A 22868-nucleotide genomic window follows, 5' to 3' on the forward strand; every position below is an offset into this window, starting at 1 on the left:
ATAATAGCCAAAAATAAATGATAACAATATGAAAAAAATTAAAATACCGGAAATCATCAATGTGTTATTTTTAAGCAAAAGGATATTCCAGACCAAGGCCAAGGCCAAGACATATACAGCGCAATACAGACATTTTGGAGGTGGCTGCTAAAAAAAGGCTGTTTGCTTACTGAAGGTATTGAGTAAGGAAAGAAAGCAGCGCATTGTTGGCATAAATTGCTAAAATGCAAGTTGTCTCATTTTATATATCAGCTGTGAGGCATTCGGCGGCAGCAACAGTATATGATACAGATTACATTCTCCCTATCTTTCATCATTTTTATAATACTTAAATCTCATTTTTGAAGTATATATATCAGGAAACAGAGCTTAGAACATCTGAGCGATGACCTATTTTATTGGAAAAGAACAAAACTTAATGGATAGCCCGCTACAGCTAAAAGAGTTACAGGAGGCAGTTGCTTCAATGGCCAAGAATGAAGTTCTGGTTTCAAATGGACCTCCAGTGGGACTGTATAAAAGTCTGCAGATACATTGTTACATCAGCTGTTGCAGGTTTTTCAGGAGGCTATGGTGGAAGGAGCATTACCAAGGTCCATGCAAGAAAAAATCATAGTGGCCCAAATCCTGGAAAAGAGTCCCTTTCTTCTGACTTGTACAGGCCTATATCCTTATTGACTACACTTATCAAAATGCTAGCTCAAGTAACTGGCCTGTCAATCATCTCAGGTTATACCCACAACTGAGTATAGTGATCAATCTGAATTCGTGCTAACACAGTCTATCACGGTGTATATACTGTATGCCATGCATATTTACTCTCCTATTTCCAGTTGATAATCCAAGCGTCATGGTTATTTGCTTGTTGGATACTGCTAAGATATTCAATATCATGTAACAGGATTATTTAAGTTAGTGCTGGAGAATTTTCACTTTCATCTGATAACTTCCTGGGGATCAACGATCTCGGCTCAGAATTAATAGCTGCTATTGTGTCAATAGCTAAAACAAAGAGCCATTATTCATAAACCTCCTGGTATTTTAGGTTTCAGACCTATATGCCAATGATTTTTTGTTTTTCATTACAGAAAATGGGCAGCTTTAGGCATGCCTGATAGACGTTTAGGCCTCATGTCCACGGGGAAAATCAGATCCGCTGCGGATTTGTACCGCGGATTTGGGCTGCAGATGCAGTGCGGATGCACTGTAATTGTATTTTATTTTTCATGCAGGAGATCAATTGCGCTATGTGCTCTATGAGCTCCCGCACGCGTGATCCGCACTAAAATGGAGCATGTCCATTTTTTTTCATGCTCCAGAAATTTTTTAATTCAGTTTTATTGACCATCCATGGGTATTTATCTACCCGCGGGTGGTCAATGAATTCCTATGGGGCGCGGATCCGCGTGCGCGAAAAATGCTCCGGATTTTAATTCTTAATTTGCCCGTGGACATGAGGCCTTAGGGATTACCTCACATAAAATAATCCATTTGATTGCTGTTACTGAAATCTCAGCAGAATTTACTGTATGTCGAAGTAAGGGCTCCTGCACACTTGCATTTTTCTTGCGAATTGTTTTCACGCGATATCACTGCATTTTTTCACGCGATTGTCAATGGGACTTTCTAATGTTAAAAATGCATCGCACAAAATTGCAAAGCACAAACTTGTGATGCGTTTTTAACATTAGAAAGTCCCTTTGACAATCACGTTAAAAAAACGCAGCGATATCGCGTGATAAAAACGCACAAGGAAAACGCAAGTGTGCGAGAGCCCTTATACAAATACAAAGAAAACACTATGAAAATATAGAATTTAAAAAAGAAAAAAAAGACTTTTTCACATTTTTAAAGTATGTTAAATAAAGGATCTTTTTTAAAAATTTTCGCTGAGAGGTCTGCTTAAAATAATAATAATCTTTATTTATTTAGCACCAACATATCTGACGGTGCTTAGAAATCAGAGGAAACATACATAAAATGAGTCATGACATACAGTATTGAACTGATGCAAGGGCTAAAGGCTTTAACAGATGGGCATGATTTTGTCACGTCATGCTGACATGAAAATTGCAGTTTATAATGCAATCACTAGATGTCCTAAATAATCCTATTTAGAACTGAGTGCCAACACTACAATATTACTCCTTGTATTAAAGAGAACCTACTAACACTGAAGGACAGCACACTTACCATGATTTCTGTGTTGCAGGAAAGACATAGCTCTCTCTATTGCCAGCTCAGTGCATGTGGGTCTGCAGAAAGCCCTCCAACATCCCCCAAAAATCTCCTACACTACTCTTGCAAAAAGCTCAATATTTTTTACGTTCCTCTACAGATTTATACATGGTTGGCATCTTGGGATACATTTAGAGCCCCCAGAAAGAAGCTAGATCCATGACATACATAAACCACTGTATACATGCATATGCATGTATGTGTGTGTGTGTGTATATATATATATACACGTACACACACACATACATGCATATGCATGTATACAGTGGTGCATGTATACAGGCCTATATATATATATATATATATATATATATATATAGAGGCCTGTCTGCAGCCCCCTGCAGGCCATCCTGTGTACTGCACTCCTAATATATATATATATATATATATATATATTAGGAGTGCAGTACACAGGATGGCCTGCAGGGAGCTGCAGACAGGCCTTCTGGTACTAAAAGAGAGGGTTAACACCGTGGGCATGGCAGGAAGGGAGATAAAAGAATAAATTCCTGCCACACTCAGGGGAATGCTGGCTGCTAGCCACAGTGGATGGCTGTAGGAGCAGCCATCAGGACTGTGAGGCTGAGGTCCGGCGTGGACCAGTTTCGGGACCGTCATTCTAGTCTAAAGAGCTGGACAACCTCTAGACACCCTGGGCAGGGATAGTGACCGTGACCCTTCGGCAATCCGCAGGCGACTGACCCCAGCTCCCCCCAATATATATATAAATCCACTACAAATCTGTGGACATAACTTCCATAATTGAAAATCTGCAGAATGCCCAAAACTACATAAGGTGTATAAGGACGTTCCACAATGTGTAGAAGGATGTTCGTAGGTCTCCACCACAAGCATTGTACTGTAAATATGTTGCAGATTTTTGGTGCAGAATGTGTCTGAATATACCCTGACAGACTGAATAACAGGAAATCATTTACTCACATGTAAACTGTAAACTGTCCCTATGATATCCCTGGATTAGGGGTTGTCCTGTGAAAGCAAGTGGGGTTATACACTTCTGTATGGCCATATTAATGCACTTTGTAATATACATCGTGCATTAAATATGAGCCATACAGAAGTTATTCACTTACCTGTTCTGTTGCTAGCGTCCCCGTCTCCATGGTGCCGTCTAATTTCAGCGTCTAATCTCCTGATTAGACGCGCTTGCGCAGAAGGGTCTTCTGCCATCTCTTCGCTCCGGCATGAGCCGGCATTCTGGCCCCGCCCCCTTGTACGCATCATCGCGTAGCTCCGCCCACGTCACATGTGCCGATTCCAGCCTCCTGATTGGCTGGAATCGGCACATGTGACGGGGGCGGAGCTACGCGATGACGCGTACAAGGGGGCGGAGCCAGAACGCCGCTGCTGCTGGACCGCATGAAGGCCTCCTGGAAGCGCGATGCACCGTGGGACGGGACAACACAGGCGCCATCTTAGCTGCTGAACTTTATAAGTTATTATTTCATCTCAACAGTAAGTAGGAAGCGGTTTTTAAACGGTTTAAAGGGCTGCTTTATGCCGGGGGGTGACTGGGGGAATGTGCAGATTTAAAATTTTGCGGGTTTGGCTCGGGACAACCCCTTTAAATAAGCCGGAACCATGTAAAGGAAGCATTGCTGGTGCATTTCTATCTATGCAGGTGGCAGATACTGAAGTTAACAGCATAAAAGAATGTGTATATTTACCTTGTTAGAAGACCTAAACCCAGCCAAGGATGAAGGAACTTATAGGCAAATGATTTGTCCATGTGTTTTGAAGAGCTAAGTAAAGGCTAGAAAACAGAAAACAAAAATGGGTAAGTAGCAGTATGATGGAGCGTTCCCTGCCCCCTTACTTTCTAAGCTTTGTATTATGACTATAGAATGTCACTAACTCACTGGAGTCCAATAATGTACAATAATACCATTGGACTGCACTAAACTCAGACATATCAACTCATCCATTTTATGGGGAATCATTAAATAGTATACTTCCCCTTGCTGCTCCTGGCTCTTGCTCAGCTCTGGACATCACTGTATTGGGTAATGATACCATCCAGCATCAGGACATAGTGTGAGAAGGTGCAGTCAGGCTCCCAATGTCAGACAACATCAGGTCCCAGTGGAGTGGCATCCAGAGTTGAACAAGGATTGGGATCGGGAAGGAAAAGGGGGAAATTTACTAAGCCTAACATTTCTGATGCTGGGCTTTGTACAATTTCCTCTTCATGTATTGACTGTATCCCGGAACAACCTCCATGCGCCTTCTCAGAAATGTAAGCAAGGTGCGACCTAGCATATATGCAGCGGGGTGGTGGTGCCATGCAGGTTCAGGATGGCGCAGCAACCAACAGACTGAGGCTTGAGGCGGCACATATTTTATTACGAAAGTGACATAGTACCAGTGAGTCCCTGATCTCCCACCTTAGCTAAGGATTTTACATACTATGGTCTCAGGGAAAATTACCACTCTCAAATATAGCCCCTGGTTTCCACTGTGTAGTGTTATCCTCTTAAACAATGCAGCCACGATGTCAAGCAATTGTGCCAAGGGAGACTCCCTGTCCTCCCAGGTGCTGTGGAGCAGTTCCCCCTAAGGATATGGACAGCCCTCCATTTTCAGCCCTGGTCATCAGGGCCCTCTTTTGGATCTCTGCTGCATGGGGTCTACGCTACGTTTACAGCCTCTGACATTTCTGCTGCCTCTGGCCCTGTTAAGACACACTGCTGCTGGTCACTACTCTGCCTGTCTTTTTTTTGTACTTGTGACGCAGCTCTAATTGGCTTATATACGATGCCAGGGGCGTAACTAAAGGCTCAGGGCCTGGGTGCAAAAGTTCAGCTGGCCCCTCCCCCAACCTGTACCCATACCCATACCTAAACCACGCAGCATACAGCCGCAAAACAAATTTAAACATGATCTAGCCCCTTGGCATAAGCTTTCCAAACATGACCTATTTCCTGGACTAAGTGAATATTTGTTTGTAGCCCCTTAGGCCAGGCTTATACAAGTGTATGTTTACTGTGTATTACGTGTGCGCTGTATTTCTTAGGCAATCAAATACATTGCCATACAAAGTTCGGCTGACATATGCGTGTAGTAATTGCATAATATGCAAGCACAAAAATGAATGCAGTATGTTCTATTTTGCGGCACATTACGCGCATAAGAGACCTTATTGTTCTCTTTGGGCGCATAATCAACATTCTATTACATCGCTTCGCAACGGCACAGGAAATATTAAAAAGGACAAAACAGGTGGACTGGGCATGACAGCATGTGTGAGATATGCTGTAATGCGGAGTACAATTTTGCTGCCATATGTGGGGATTGAGCAGGTCACTGGCAGCTCCTCAGCGGTAAAGTGCTAAAGGTTATATTTAATTGCATTTATCTTTAAATTTGTATTTATAGTAATAGGATTTAGTTAATTGAAGAACCCTAGTTAAAAAAAGGTGACGTCTATTCCTCTTGACAACCACTCATTGGCTTTCCCCATTGGCTATCAGTTGCCCAGGTCCCTATTGGCCATTCTGCCAGATTGCAACAGCTTTGGGTTTGGCTAGCAGAAAAACAGCTGAATCACTTGATGTGAGTGGGCGATTTACGGTATTAATAATGTCTCAAGTATAATGTATCAGTAATGTAAGCAGCAGCTATTTATAATGGTGCAGAGCTCATGATGAATGTCTCTAAACCTCATGGACATGGCCAAACCAGGAGCACAGTGTCTTTACAGTTGGCACTCTGCAGGTCACAGTATTCTTCTGGCTGTCCAAAAACAGATATGCCCAGAGACTGAAGGCCCCATGGAAGTCTATGGGAGGTGTGCAGATGAGCGGCCAAATGCACAATTGCGCTGCACAATTCCATTAAATTTGAACACATCTGGACCTTATTAGGCTAAATAGCCTTTTAAATCACTTTGGGTGTTTTGGGCGCGCATGTGATTTTAGGTAGTAGAAACTAAACTATTAAAATCAATGGTTTTGCTTTATCCTGTGATGCGGCCGTAATTTTCATGGCCGCAAAACGGGACTAAAAAACAGCCATCTGTTTAATCACTTAAAAACGTTTTTGTAGACAGGGTACAAATGCAGCAAACCTTCAGCTTAAAGGGAATGTGTCATCAGGAAATGATCTATTATACAAATCACATACTTTTAATGAATTTTTGGGGATTTTTTTCGGTCACAATCTATATTTTTTAAAAATCCTAAAATCCTGCATTTTTCACACTGATTGCAGAGCCCAAAACTAGCCTGATACTTCCTGATCTTTAGGTCTCCCTAAGATGAGCGCATTTTATCACATTTTTGCGCACTAAAAAATCCCATCCACAAAACGCAGAGAATGGAAGGCATTTATTTCAATGGGTTCATTCTCATTTCTTTTTTTAGAGCCCTTACAGAAAGCTTTGCAGCAGTAATTTCACTAAGGCTAATTTCATACTGGCTAGTGTGATATCACGAGTTTCAGGGCCTGATATCGCACTCGCCAACATGGAATTTCCCCACGGATCTCCCTCTCTTCCCCGTAAATTGACCTCTGCACAGGTCACAAAACATGTCCAGAACAGTGTCCCATACAAGACAATGGGTTCCCTCCTATCCATTGTGTGAATGGCACATGAGTCGTAAAGCATCTCTCTAAATGCTGTTAAATGCAGCTCAGGAAACATGGCCATCCCCAAAGTTATGTAAAGACAAAAGAACAAAAAAATTAACAATCAGAAAATAAAAAAGGATTAGAAAAATTAAATGTTTTTCTATTTGTTTTTAATTAATACATATATTGCTAATATTAGTCCCCTTAAATATGTATATGGCTTCTTAAGTCTCAGTTGGACATAATTAGGACAGTGTTTCACACAAGCGTATGCAGCCGTATTACAGACAAACGTCCAGACCTGACCCAAGTCTACCAATCTGAACTCTCAGCACTATAGCTTCTACGGTTCAATCAGGATATTCATTCTTATTATGGGTGCGTATATTTGTAAAGGGGGTGAGGTAACTGTTCTTTATAGTGCAAAGTCTCCATGCAGTAACATATTAGTGTTTGATAAAATTGCTGTTACTGTGCCTCTAAACTAGAGCAGGTTTGGACATACACAAGTTTGGCTCAGGTCAGGTGGTTTTTAGGAGGGGTCTACAGCCAAAGGCCTAATTCCCATGGGCGGATTTCCGCCGCGTATCACGCATCGAAAATCCGCTAGGTTGACCTGCAGCTATTAGGTTCTATTGAACATAATAGCGCAATGCTCATGGGGCGGAATTCCAGCGTGGAAATCTGCCCCGTGAAAGCACCCGTAATCACCCGTGGCATGTTCTATTTGCTGCGGGCATACGCGGGGTCGGCTTCCATTGAATTCAATGGAAGCCGTCCGTCACGCTATCTTCCGCTGTAGCACAGTGGAAGATAGTGTGAAAACGCTTCCCTGCCAACCCATGCCCGCATCATATGACGCGGACGGCGCGTCATGTGATGCTGTGGGCGTATTATATGACACTGCCAGCACGTCACATGACACTGCCAGCGCGTCATCTGCTGAACTGCGCATGCACGCTGGCAAGGGATGCGGGACGTCGGGCAGCGGATCCAGAGGCGAGTATGGGGTCTCTGGGGGGGTGCCATGACGGACTCTGCTGTGGAATTCCGCTTGCGGAGCCCATCACGGCTGTGGGCACTAGGCCTAAGTCAGCGTACTTTACTGCAAGTTTTCTGCCCACAATAGGCAAAGACACACCAATTGAAATGGCTAATTTGTCTAATGAGTTCCACATGTGTTATTTTTCCAATGTGATTGTTCTAAGTAAGAGAAACCAAGTAATCATGTAGATATGTTACCTTTTAATGGCTAACACAAATACATAATGTTATAGCAAGCTTTCAGACCTTCTCAGGGTTCTTCCTCAGACAAAATTGGACAAATCTAAAGACGTATTTAATATATACACATGATCACGCGGGAGGGCACACACATGGTGTAGTTAATTTGCGCTAGATAAATATCAGAGACAGGATAAAAGGGCACAGACAGGATTAATAGCACTTAGATAAATACCAGGGAGGGGTGAGCATAACAGTAAATAATTAGTCCAGTGACAAGGAATGTGAAAGTTTATAGTCTCTAAACTGATGTTAGGGGTCAACACCAGGCCAAGGTATTACCTGGGGTTCTCATATCTCATAGTCTCCACTTATGTAGAAACCCCCTCCGAGATACCTCAGATGGGACAGTCCCCATCCTAAACATATCAAAAAGTCCATCGTCTATAGCCAGGCCATCAGATACAACTGAATCTGCTCCCACTGAACAGACAGAGAGGAACATTTATGCCACCTTAAAAGTACTTTTTTAAATCAGGGCTACCATCCCACCTCAATTGATGATCAAATAACCAGTGCCATCAGGATACCCAGAAATCAACTACTCCAATACACAGAGAAGGAAGAAAACGGTTTTGTATCTCTAGTAGTGACCTACAACTCCCAGTTTAAAAGCAATTTTAAGTCCCAATGTGACATAAGAATTTGGGAATTTAACTTTATAACCACCTTTTATTACTATCAGAAATGGTATGAATCTCGGAGGGGGGTCTCTACATCAGTGGAGACTATGAGATATGAGAAACCCAGAAGAGAGGTAACACGTTGGCCTGGTGTTGTCCCCCTAACTTCAATTTAGAGATGATAAACTTTCACATATCTTGTCACTATATTAATTATTTATGCTCATCCCTCTCTGATATTTATCTAAGTGCTGTTAATCATGCCTGTGCCCTCTTATCCTATCTCTGGTATTTATCTAAGTTCTAATAATCCTATCTTTGACATTTTATCCTGTCTCTGGTATTTATCTTGTGCAAATTAAGTACACCATGTGTGTGTCTTCCCAGGTGATCATGTGTATATATTAAATACGTCTTTAGATTTGTTCCATTATACCTGAGGAAGAGCCCTAAGTAGGTTTGAAAGCTCGCAATAACATCATGCATTTTTGTTAGCCATTAAAAGGTATCATATCTACAAGATTAATTGGTCTCTCTAAAGCCACCTGCACACATGCAGGTGGAACCCAGCAAGCGGGATTCTCGCAACGGAGTTCGACCCAGTGCCCGTCCGGTGACCCAAGCTTCACCTCTCTGCCATCTTTCCCTCTGCTGCAAATGTGACGGCCGACGCACATGTGCAGTACAGAGGAAAGCTACGGCGTCACTATGGCGATAATGCAACTCCCACGAACATTCTGCAATGATGATTGCAGAATGTCCACAGGACGGACGGCCTACATTAACTTTAATGCAAGCTGGCTGTGCGTAGCCCACACAAAATTGCATCATGCTGCGATTTCTTTCCCGCGAGAGGAAAATCGCAATCGATTTCCACTTGTGGGCAGGAAATCACGGATTGTCATAGCATGTTATGGGCTGGATTTGCTGCAGAATCCGTAGGCGGAATCCCACTCCGGAATTTGCAATGCAAATCCACTCATGTGTAGGAGGCCTTACTGAGAACAATCACATTTTGCTCTACTAGCTAACATGGTACTAATTTTTTTTTTCATTTTTCCAATCCAATTATGTAAAGTTTCATGCATCTCCTTGCATATTGTGCGCACATTTAAGCACCCCCTATTGACTTCTTTTGGGACCTTTGATGCACAAATATGCAGGAAGGTAGAGCATGTTCTATCTTTTTTTGAGCACCTGAAATGAGCTCAAAATACGGGTATGTGTACAAACCTATTGAAATCAATGGGTTCTATTCTGTGCATAAGGCACGCACAAATTTGGCGCACACAAATGACTCATAGAAGTCAATGCATTCACATGGTGACTCACAAGTTGCCATGTCTTTGACCTGCAAATAACAGAAAATCCACTGAGGATACATTTTTTGCAACCTGTAGGTCTTCTATTATATTGTGAGATTGCAGGGCAGTATTACGATGTTTCATCGCATGACCTGTTGCAGTCACCATATTACTTATTTACAACTTATACCTTCCACTTTCAGTTCATGTGTCTCGGTTCATTTAACTAAGAAAGGATTAAGAATTTGCATTCATTTTCATTGCACAATGAATAGTCAGGATTTCCCAGCATGTTCTGCTGTCACTCATTACTATTGACACAATCCTGTCATGAGGAGTCTCAAAACTAGCAGATGTTTGACAAATATCGGTAAGTAACTATTTCAGGCCTTATGCAAATGCAGTGTTACAGCGGCACTCTATTAGCTCCTAAGAAGGTGAGGTGGGAAAAATGCAGGCCACAGCAAGAGTCCGAACCTTAGAACTCCAACAGGCAGTTTAAACATAATAGATATAGTGGCAACATAAACAGAAAATTTTAAATTTTAAAAACTTTATTAATCCATGGTCCTTAAAAACAAATAAGCAAGCTACGTTTCGGCTAAAAGTGGCCTTCCTCAAGCTTTTTCTCAAGTTTTTCAAATTTAAAATTTTCTGTTTATGTTGCCACTATATATTTTATGTTTAAACTATTTCAGGCCTTGTGATGAATAATGATATCTGTTTCCTTTCGTATTAAAGCCCTGGACCTTTTCTTGCTAGTGGAGTTGTGCTTCTGCCAAGTCCTAGCATATCTATGTTCACCCACGGGAAATTGTTCTTTTTCCATTACCACTGTTTTTATGCAAGCACAAGGAAACAGGTGTAAGGGACCTCATGAGTCTCCGAACAAGTATTACGGAGGTGACAAAGTGTAGCAAAGACCATCGTCCCTCGGGCAGCAAGCGCTGCAGTATCTCTGCTGGAGGAATGGCTCTGGAAATCCTGCAGCGTTTACAGCACAAGGCGAGTGAATGCAATATTCCAGCATGTCTATTTATGTTGTGGAAACTGCGCATAGATTTTCACCATAGATATCAACGGCTAACATTAAAAATTGCACCATAATCAGCAAATAAAAGTTATGTTGAGTTTTTTTTTCCGCTACATTTCCGCTGTAGAAACTCTCAGCATCTGCTTAAAAAACACGGTTGTTGTTTGTTAATAAAGAAGCCACGTCATATCACAAGAACACAATGTATTCCACAACGGAAAATCTCCATTCTTTTTAATAGGGTCTTAAACATGAGCAATGTTTTCCTGCATAGCACTGCAAAGTGATGCTATGCAGGAAACAAATTGCGCCGTGTTCTATCTTTCTGCATGCTCTCGCATTACACCGCCCATGGAGCCAGCAGCATCGCGTCACATGCTAGGTGCACGCAATGCGAGATCTTCCATTGAAAACAATGAGAGAACCGCCCCCGAACTGATGCAAGGCGGTTTTGACATGGAAACGCCTCGCATTCTCGGGGCATTCACATAGTGGGGAGCGCAATATGGGAAGTTTTCAAAGCTAAAACCAATACACCAGGAGTGTCTCCCATTATTTTCTCTCCTTTTTTATTGGTATTTTTTCATTTCTCTATACAAAACAGTCCATTGCCATAAAATATACAAGTATCACATCTTACCGCCATCTTGTCCACAATGGACTCATAGTAAGACTTACAAATATACTCAACCAGTATGTTAGATAATTTTCAGTGGAAAAAACGAACTACACTTAAAGAACTATAGCAAAACAGTAAAAGGGGGGGTGAAGGGGATAATATTTTCAGTGGGGAGACCTTGCCTTTTTTACTCACTTGCACCTAGCACGCAGTGCAATGCTGCCGCTGGCTCTATTGCGAACAATAGGCGGTGCAAGGGCATGCCCAAAGATATGATGTGCCACATTTTGATTCCCGCTTCTTTCACATGTAGCAGAAATGCTGCAGATTTTCTACAGTGGAAATTGGCTGGCAGCAGTGTACAGTAGCAGCAGTGAGGATGAGGTTTCATCCACACACCGCAGAAAAAATCCACAATATAAATTGACTTGTGGTATAAATTTTTTATATATGAATTTATACTAATTTTCAGTGCAAATTTCAGTGTAGACCTTTTCAAATTCATGTCAAAATCCGCACAAAAATATATGTGTTAGAGCTTAAAAATATGGGTGTGTTTTTGTCCCGTTATGCGGCTGTGATTAACGGGACAAAACCAAACCACTGATTTCAATGGTTTCACTTTTATTAGCAGGATTCTCAACCATTGATACTACGGGCGGGAAAAGATGTGACTTGCCCTATCTTTCCCGCATGTAGTTAATACTATGTGTGAGAAAGGTAGGACAGGATCTAATGTTGTGGCCCAGAGTTAATAGGGCCCCTCCATAATGTCATGTCTGTCTTGTGTCAATGTGTTGTCAGTATCTTGTTTGTGGAATGCATCAGATTTATTTATATTGAATGTTTGCAGGACTGAAAGGGTTAGGCCTCCTTCCCACGAGCGTGACGGGCTCCGCAGCGTAATATTCCGCTGTGAAGCCCGTCACGGCGCCCCCCAGAGCCCCTATACTTACCTGCGGGAGATAGCGTGAAATCGCTTCCCCGCCCACCGCCGCGCGTCACCGCCCGTCACCGCCCACCGCCCTCGCGTCACCAGCCGTGTCACGTGACGCGGCCGGCCGCGTCATTTGGCGTCAGATGACGCGCGGCGGTGGGCGGGAAAGCGTTTTTTCACGCTATCTCCCGCTGGTTACAGCGGGAGATAGCGTGAACGGACGGCTTCCATTGACTGCAATGGAAGCCGTCAGTGCGTACAGCCCGTCCTCACCCGCAGAAAATAGAGCATGCTGCGGGTGAGGACAGGAGAAATCGCGGTGCGTAATTCCGCGGTGGAATTACGCATCGTGAGCATTGAGCTATTAGGTTCAATAGAACCTAATAGCTGCGTGCAACGCAGCGGATTTTCGCCGCGAATTACGCGGCGGAAATCCGTTCGTGGGAAGGAGGCCTTAACGTCTGGTATGCTCTGTCCTGTCTAGAAAATGTAACGTTTTGTGTGTATTGTTTGTGGTCATGTGCTCATGCCGTATGCCTATGTGTTTGCAAGGATGCAATGAGAGAGAAGTGGGGAGAATCTGAGAGCAGTCAGTCTGTCAGACACAGGGTTGGAGAGTCTGACACCCGCACATGGGGCAAGTCGGTCTGCGTGTGGAACATGGAGTAGACCGAGCGATGGCCTGATGCTCAGCCTGGGCATAACCAATCCAGGAATCCTCGGTGCTTCTGGTGAGCGCTGGGAGTGAAACAAACTGCTCCATAGCGAAGGGACAAAGAAACAGCACAGTGAGTGTTGACTGGTAGAGAGAGATTGCCAGGAATGGGAAACACACAGATAACTTGGACTGTGGATTGTCCAAATACCCCGATAATATTCCCTGTTGCACCACTTCGCCTTGTTATATGACGGGGTGCTGATAAATCTTTAGTTTTGTGTTCTTTTTTCCTTCTATGGTAACGAATGTTACATCACATGAAAGCCTTATGTGTCTAATATATGTTTTCAAAATTTTGTGTTTGTAGCTTATGGCAACAGTGATCTAGGCACGCGGGAAAACAAAATGGCGATATTCACAGCAAATGAGAGAAGAGGAGTGATAAAATTCTTGTTTCTGCAAGGCAAGTCTGTGAAGGATATTCATGGTGATATGTCGCAGACATTGGGGGATTAATGCCCTTCATATTCTACAGTTAAGAACTGGGTTGCCAAATTTTAAATGAGCCACTCCACCACCAATGATGAGGAACATCCTGGACGACCGAGAGAGGCTGTTGTTCCGGAGATTGCCAATGCTGTGCACAACCTCATACTGGAGAATCGGACAATTTCTGCTAAAGGAATAGCAGACATCATGGGGATTTCTCGGGAACGTGTTTGTGTCATCATCCATGAACATTTGAACATGAAGAAACTATCTGCAAAGCGGGTCCCCAAATGTTTGACAACAGATCAGAAAAGCATGCAAGTGAAAACTACCCAGTCCATTTGTCCATTTTGTCCTGGATTGACTGGTCACTATGGATGAGACCTGGATTTATTTGTATGACCCTGAAACCAATGAGCAGTCAAAAGAGTGGAGGCACAGTGGTTCTCCTCACCCAAAGAAGTTCAGGGTGCAAAAATCATCCACTAAGGTGATAGCGTCTGTGTTCTGGGATAAGGGGGGGCGTGCTGCTAGTGGACTACCTTCAAAATGGTTCCAGCATCAATGCAAGGTATTACATTGAACTTTTGGACCAATTGAAGGCAGCTCTGAAGGCCAAAAGGCGCAGCAAGCTGTCCAAAGGAATCTTGTTCCTGCAAGACAACGCCTGCGCTCACACTGCACAAGCGACCACGGAAAAACTGGTGGAGCTAGGCTTCCAGCTGGTTGACCATCCACCTTATTCACCAGATCTAGCTCCCTCCGACTATCATCTGTTTCCAAACCTGAAGAAACACCTCAAGGGTACCAAATTTCACATCATTTCTGATGCCACGGCTGCTACGGATGACTGGTTTGAGGCACAACTGAAATCCTTCTTTGTGGAAGGCTTACAGAACTTGGAATACTGATGTAAGAAGTGTGTTGACATCAGTGGAGAGTATGTGGAATAAATGTTGTTTCATTTTCCTATCTCGTTTCTTTCTGGGTAAAGCCAAAGACTTATCAGCAGCCCCTCGTATCTGTACCAGGACTATTTGTTGGAATTTAAGTTCAGAAGTTTGCAGTAAACGGACAGAGTTGACCGTTCCTGGTTCTCGTTCAGAAAGTTACCGTGTGTGGACTATTTTATTACATCTAGGAGATCCGCCGCAGAGGACGGAATAATGGCATCATGAGTGACAACTGGTCTTAAGGTAACCTCCGGTTACAGCCCTCTTGAAAATGCTAGAGGAAGTAAGGACATCAGAGTTAGGAGAATTGGCAGATCCTCCTCTTTTATACCGTAGTTGTAAAACAGCTCGTTTGTCTTTGAATAATAATAACAACATGAAGATTACATAAAATCATTCTAATATTATCAGAAGGTTGTTTCCTTTTTGCTTTTAAACTATTTACCAAAAATCATGAACCCATATGTTACTCACTTCTAAGGTTTCTGCATGGTAGCCGACCAAGAAAGGTATGGGACCAAGCCAAAGTTTTATCAGCGGAATGTGTCTCAGCACCTCAGAGTATTCAATTATTTGCTTAAAGAAATCTGAAAAATAACATTTAGGAGATTTATATTAAAGGTTTATTAAAGAAATACAAGCATAATCACTGGACAGTCTGTTCTTGACACAATCAGTACGAATTGACGTTGAAGGAGTTGTCTAGTTGTTTTTAGGATAGAACATCAATAGAAGATACCCCTGCTGATCAGTCGTATTCGTGTATCTTGATGCCACCGGAAGGAGAAATGCCCCTCTCACACCCCTAGCTCCCGATTGGCAGAATAGCTAAAGGTCCTGGAAGCTGCTGCACTGGATGAGGGGCAGAACGGGCTGTTGGGTGAGTGAGCCGCGTAGCCTCTGGCATTCCCGGCGCTGTGCTGCATCCCTGTTAGGTATTAACTTATTCAGTGGATGAGGGGCAGAAGCAGAGTGCCATGTCAGTCAGGGGCAAGTGTCCCGCAGCGCACTGCGATCCCTCTTGCGCTCCTGCACTGTGCCGCCTGTCAGTGTCTCTGTGCCCCTGTGGCCGTTAGCGAACAGTGACATCGGGAGGAGGGTGGCCGGCTTGTGGTCTGCTGCCGGGAGGGGCTGGCCGCCGCTGCTGCCTTGAGGGAGCCCAGTTCCCTGTGTCTTTCACGGCGCTGTGCTCCGGCGCCTACACAGCGGAGTGTTCCGCGCAGCACTGGGATTCCTTCTGTCCTCCTGCACTCTGCCGCTGCCAGCTGTCACATGCTCTCCGTCCCTGTGCTGTTGGCTTCCTGCTGCCGGCCGCTAGCTTACAGTGACATCGGGAGGAGGGTGGCCAGCTTGTGCTGTACCGCCGGGAGGGGCTGCGTGTCAGCAGGCTGGCCCCCTGTATTAATTTCTAATACTTCTTTAGTGGCCTGCCAGGATCTGGCTCCTAACCACCGCTGCAGCCAATCCGCTTCAGGGAGCCTCACCCCCCTGTCAATCTTGACTGCATCAGTATTTGCTGGTGGCGTCAAGATACACTAATACCCTGATCAGCTGTTTGCTGGGCAAATATGCTCAAGCATTGAGCTCATTCTGTAGGAAGCAGTCAGCTCTGTTTCCATTACAGTGTCCAGGCTTGGTATAACAGGCAAAAAACCTATTCATTTCAATGGGAACTTGCACTGCAATACCAACCCTTACTATTGCAGTGGGAATGCAGCTGTCTGCTTCCTGCAGAAATCAGGTCAGAACACAACCACACCAACCTGGCAATCAGCTGATTGGCAAGGATCCTGCAGATAGCCCATCAATAGTTTACAATTGGACAACATCTTTGATTACTTTGTATACTTCCAGTGTTATTCAGGACTACTTTTTCTTGTACATAGTGTAGTCTATAATTTATTTTTTAAAAATGCTACACAAATCTCAAAAGGAAACCAATCATATGAAACCTTTTTCGTAGTTTTATTTGGAAAACAGTTCTTTCATATTCTTACAGTATTCTGAAGTGTATTCTTTTACAAGATACAACATTCCTTGCAATGGTATGTGAAGATTACAAAAATCCCATCTGCAAATACTCCACTTACTGACTTTGTGCTGCCAAAGTAACCAAAGCCAACTCTGAGTGTTTACTGTAAATGACACAGCCCCAAAGTAGTTGCTAAAAGCCCTATAACACTCCAGCAGAGACCCAATAGCTACATAAATCATCAGAAGACAGTCCTGATAAAGCCATACTGGGTATGTGATGTATGCACAGAGGTTTCCATGCCACTTTGAATGAGCTATCTGCATATTATTTGTACAGGTACACTGGTTTCCAATACAATTGCCATTAACAGTTGGGTCCATGCGCTAATACACTTGCCGCTTCGGAGTGTATTAGGACATGGACCAGTGGGATTTTTCTTTACTTTTCAAAGGATGCACTATTGCGCGTAAGTTTGAAAAAAAATCAGGAAGATAGGTCGTACCCTAGGGCAAGCCCTCTTTTCTCACTCGTAGTGCTAATGCCCAAGAATCCTGCTAGTGAAAACTAAATCAATGGTTACGTTTCATCCTGTTTCACTTGGGCATATGCGCAATTCACAGTCTGTAAAAAACTGCTCTTTTTTGCTACTGGCTGTACTGGCAATAGCTTTTTAGAAACTTTCTGCAAGATTTGCACTGCGCATGCACTGATGAGCTTAGTGCAAACAGGCAGCATTCTGGAAGAGCAGCACAGATTTGAATGAAATGGCCTGAGGGGCTGCTTTGACCCCCATGCAGTGGCCCGTATTTGTAGCTACAGGTGCAGCACCCATTAATTTTCAATAGAGCTGCACTTGCAGTTACAAGCTCTGGCCACTACACAGTGATCGGAGCTAACTGCTTCCACTCCATATGCCTCTGTTAGGCGGCGCAGGACACAGCCAAATCCGCAGCTATGGAATTCTACACCAAAATCCGCAGGTCTAAATGCAGTTTTTGATGCAGAATTTCAGATTTCAGGCAGTTTTTAATCCATTTTCAATCCTGTATTAAAATCCGCAGGTAGCTTGTTGATTTTGGTGTGGAATTTGCTGAGGCTTCGGGTGAGTCATGCAGTCTATTCCATCTCATGGGAAAAGTTCCATATTCTGCTGCTACAAGATACTTTTTAACTACTGATAACCCCTTTAATTTTGGAGTCCTTGTGATTCAAGGGTATTTCATGGAGGGCATGACGTGAGGGTATATGGGCACATATGTCACGGAAATTATGGGCCGTCCTTGATTTTTAGCCCTACTGTTTAGAAAAAATTGAAAAGGAGGTTGGCAATCTTGAACTCTGGTGCAGTTACATTTCAGGCAGATATGTAAATGCTTAGAGTTACATGAACAGTCTTGCTACCTGATGCCCTAAAAGTAGTTCCACCCTTGGCCTATAAAAAGTCTCCCAGAAGCTCTTTGTATGTACTAGTGACCTCTTTTTCCGCTTGTGTAGAGCTTGTTGACCACCTCTACAACGCAATCAGAGATTTTTTGCAGTTAACAGAGTTTGAGAGGGGGCACAATATTGGATAGCGAGAAGCTGGATGATTGTATTGATGAATTGCCTGCCACCTGGGCCATTCTGATCAAACTGCTAGGAGGTGTTGGGACCAGTGGATGCGTGAGGGCACACACACAAGGTGGCCGGCCTCAGGATGCTCTCGACAGATCACCAGTAAAGAGTATCATCTGCTCGTCCAACAAGCACAAGTAGTACAAACTGTTTTGTTGTCCGCGATCCGAGACATGTGGCACTATCATTACAGGCCCCTGCGTCTGTCGGAACCATTTCCATTTCCAAGCGCTTGGCTGAAGACCATTGGTCTCATGATGCCCATTATGTTGTACTGCCTCTGACACCCCCCACTGCCTCAATTTGCAGTGGTGTCGTGAATAACAAAACTGTACTGCAACGTAGTGGAACCAGGTTGTCTTCAGTGACTAATCCAGGTTTAGTTTGGGCACTGACGATGACCATGTTCATGTCTGGAGACGAAGGTGTGAGCACCCAAATCCTGCCTTTGTTGTGGATTGTCACAGTACCCCCACTGTTGGTGTGATGATCTAGGGGCCTTCACATATGACAGTCAGTCACCTCTAGTAGTGGTATGAGGGACAATGACAGCTCAGTGATATGTTCAGGACATCCTGCAGTCACATGTTCCTCTCATGGCAGGGCTTCAAAGTGGCATTTTCCAGAAGTATAATGCTCAGCCGCACATGACAAGGGGGTCACAGGAATGTATCCACAACATTTCCACACTTCCATGGTCTGCCCAATTGCCAGATTTATCACCATTAGAACATGTATGGAACCATTCGGGACACCAGCTTCAACAGCCTACAGGTTTGCATGACCTAGAGGCTCAGTTAGGGCAAATGTGAAGCGATACGCCAAAGGATACCATATGGAACCAATATGCCTCCTTGCCCACCTGTATCACATTTTGCATTCAAACTAGAGGCACTACAACAGGGTACTAGAGCCTCCCTTCAAGTGTTCAGTTTTTATTTTAAGAAATCCTTGTGCTCTGATATTGTAAACACTTATTTATATCAATGTTACAATCACACAAAGTTTCATTTGATTCCAATTCCTTCTATGTGCTTTATTTTTTTGACAATGAGTGTAAATATCACAAGGAAGGTGGCTACTCTGTTGCAGATTTTGCATTTGGGCCCAGAAGCTTTAAGTTATGTCACTAAGTATAACAGTTAAAAGTTTATAGAGACAGAAGCTCTTTAATTATTACTTTTTTACATATGGGTATAAAAACTTATGTTTTCAACATTTTTAAGGTTAATTTGCTGCTGTTAAGAGCACAAGCACCACTAGAGGGTTTTGTATTCTAATTAGAGATAAGCGAATATACTCGCGAAGGCACAGTACTCGAGCGAGTAGTGCCTTAGCCGAGTATCTCCCCGCTCGTCTCTAAAGATTCGGGGGCCGGCTGGGAGCGGCGGGGGAGAGCGGGGAGGAACAGGGGGGAGATCTCTCTCTCCCTCTCTCCCCCCCTCCCCCCCGCTCCCCGCCGCAACTCACCTGTCACCCGCGCCGGCCCCTGAATCTTTAGAGACGAGCGGGGAGATACTCGGCTAAGGCACTACTCGCTCGAGTAATGTGCCTTAGCAAGTATACTCGCTCATCTCTAATTCTAATGACTATTTTCAAAGTGAAAACATAGAAAATGGGGACTCCTACTCCAGGTGAGAGCACAGATTTCACAACAATGGTAAATAACGATGTACAGCATGGTCAGAGCTGAACTTACCCAAAGTTACAGTAAAGTTCATGGGACCAACGCTACAATTCTTCAGATATATGCAATGATATTGACACTATATGCAGTAAAAGTATTATTACATGCAGTGTAGCATCATTATATGCAGTGCATATAATGTTAGTTTTATTGCATATCATACAGAACAGAACTAAGTTTGTCAGAACATATCCTGACATACCTGTATGTGGTTTTATGTAGGACTACTACATTATTTTAGACAATTCTAATAAACAATATACTTCAAAGGGTTAAATGACTAATTCAACTCTGCTACATTTATAAAATAGCAACAGCAAGGTGTTTTACCACCTATACTCTACCTCCACCACCTGGCTTCAGCATTAGTGAATTCCCCAGCAGAGGAATATTGGGACCTATTCCTGGGATTGGCATCATGATTTTCCATTTCCGAATATAGTCAGTGAAGAAAGGGACAATAGAGAAGAGCAGAAGGGTCAGCAGGACAGCAGCTGCAGCAGCCAAGACTGGCGTGAACACTCCTCCGGACAGCAGCTCCATGTATCCCTGCACAGCAGTAACCAGGGAGTGATTAGAGACTGATGTTGATTATTGGTGTTACTTATAGGATCCCCAGAGTCCTCTGTTCTGCTTCCTCTGGTTACATACACAGCCAGTCAGCATTCAGCCAGTGCTTCCTGACAATGACACAAGGAGGGGCGGGCGGATACACTACATTGTCAAGACAGGCCCTACCTCCAGTATCACATATCACTGCGTACTTACACCTTCTGCACTGGACCTACTTAGCATAATCCAACAGGAAAACCCAGAACGTTCAGTTTCCATTTGAGGCCACAAAACAGTATATTGACAGTATATCATGTTTAACCAGACTGTTCTTTACCTTCATGTCAAAGCAAGAAAGTTTCCAGTTGTAGTCTTTTATAATAAACATGATTTATTTTGTTACATTTTTTTTTATTATATAAGCGCTGTGGAATAAGTTGGCGCTATACAAATAAAGATTATTATTATTATTACTGTTCTACATTTTGTTTCAGTTTCTATAGAGTGTTGTAAAACGTATATTTTATTTCAGCTTAGTTAAGGGCTAATGCCCACGGACGGATTATTGCTGCAGAATTTACGGTCAGACGCCCGCCGCGTATTCTGCAGCAATGACCGGCCATAGATATGCTGTGTTAAAAGCTTCTCCGCTGCCCACGTGTGGAAATTAACTGCAATTTTCCGCTCGTGGGGGAGAATCACAGCATGTTCTATTTTGTGTGGAAAATCGCACGGACAGTTTCCATTGCAGTCAATGGAAGCCATCCATCCTGCGATATTCTGCGCAGTGGGTGCTGTGAAAGTATTGCTGGAATCCATATCACAGCTCAGAGCCAGAGCATCATGCTCTGCACTGCGCATGTGCGCCGGCTCGCTGGGTGAGACACTCACAGCAGATTGGGACAGGTGAGTATAGAGTCTTTTTGGGTTGCCGAGTCTGATTCTGCTGCGAGATTTCGCAGTCGAAATCCAACCCAGCCGTGGGCATGAGGTCTAAGTTATGCTCCGTGGGAAGCAGTTAACTCCTTCCCGCTCCTGGACGTACCTGGTACGTCATGGCAGCCTGGTACTTCCCGCAACATGACGTACCTGGTACGTCCTGGACATAGCACGGGATCACATAAGATCCCGCGCTATCCCGCAGCGGGAGCCGGCTGTCAGTCACAGCCGGCGTCCCGCTCCAACAGCGGGGGGACATCGGAGATGCGCCCCCCGCTGTTAACCCCTTCCCTGTCGCGATCTAAGTAGATCGCGGCAGGGAAAGAGTTCACAGAGGGATCGCGATCCCTGTGTGTCTCCGGCCGGAACTCGCGATGTTATCGCGAGAGCCCGGCCTGTCACCATGGCAACAGGACGCCAGACACTGGCGTCCTGTATTGCCTGTGCCTATAATCGCTGTACAAGTAGTAGCTCTGCCATGCCTTATGACAGCAATCATAGGCACAGTGATGTAAGTCCCTCAGAGGGACTCAAATAGTATAAAAAAAGAAAAGAAAAGTGTAAAAAAAAGAAAAATGTAAAAAAAAAAAATGTAAAAAAACCCTTTTTTATGCTTTTTCTAATATTAGCATAAAAAAAAGGAAAAAAAAACTAAAACCCCACATATTGGATATTGACGCGTCCGTAACGACGTGTACAAAAAGTTGAACACGCTTTTTATTTTGTACGACAAAAAGCGTAAAAAAAAACGCTAAAAAACAGAGGCAAAATGCTAATTTTTAGCATTTTGCCTCACAAAAAATGCAATAAAAGTGATCAAAAAAGCCGTACATTTCCCAAAATGGTACCAATAAAAACTACAGCTCGTCTCGCAAAAAAAAAGCCCTTAAAGAGCTCCGTACATAGAAAAATAAAAAAGTTACAGGACTTTGAATGCAGCTATAGAGAAAAAAAAATTTCCAAAAAAAGGGGGTTTTATTGCAAAAAAGTGTAAAAACCTAAAAAAAATATAACAATTTTGGTATTGTTGTAGCCGTACCGACCCGCAGAAAAAATGTAGTGTGTCATTTATGCTGCATGATTAACGCCGTAAAAAAAAAAAATCTATGGCAGAATTGATGCGTTTTCTCTCCCTGTTATCATTAAAAAAAAAAAAAAAAAAATTTACGATATTGTCTATGTACCCAAAAGTGGCACCGATAAAAACTACAGATCGCCACGCAAAAAACAAGCCCTTATACGGCCGCGTCCACGCAAAAATAAAAAAGTTATGGCTTTTGAAAAATGGAGATGGAAAAATACCAAAAAATCGCTTGGTCCTCAACGCCAAAATAGGCCGTGTCATTAAGGGGTTAAAGAATGCCATAAGGGCT

The 22868-nt window shown here is 43.5% G+C and overlaps 1 protein-coding gene across 1 annotated transcript in view; it reads right to left on the reverse strand.

Annotated features, from left to right (window-relative positions):
* The window catches only part of CYP4V2 (cytochrome P450 family 4 subfamily V member 2), a 44384-nt gene extending 23698 nt beyond the window's left edge, over positions 1 to 20686 (reverse strand). The window contains exons 1-3 of the mRNA XM_066573427.1: positions 20349 to 20686; positions 15203 to 15315; positions 3927 to 4012 (exon numbers count right to left, since the gene is read on the reverse strand). Of these exons, the coding sequence (XP_066429524.1) occupies positions 3927 to 4012; positions 15203 to 15315; positions 20349 to 20547 (398 nt within the window). The 5' untranslated portion in view covers positions 20548 to 20686. The remainder of the gene's footprint in view (positions 1 to 3926; positions 4013 to 15202; positions 15316 to 20348) is intronic.
* Positions 20687 to 22868: the final 2182 nt, after the last annotated feature.

Source organism: Eleutherodactylus coqui, chromosome 7 (genome assembly GCF_035609145.1).
Source record: "Eleutherodactylus coqui strain aEleCoq1 chromosome 7, aEleCoq1.hap1, whole genome shotgun sequence".
Classification (NCBI taxonomy): Eukaryota; Metazoa; Chordata; class Amphibia; order Anura; family Eleutherodactylidae; genus Eleutherodactylus; species Eleutherodactylus coqui.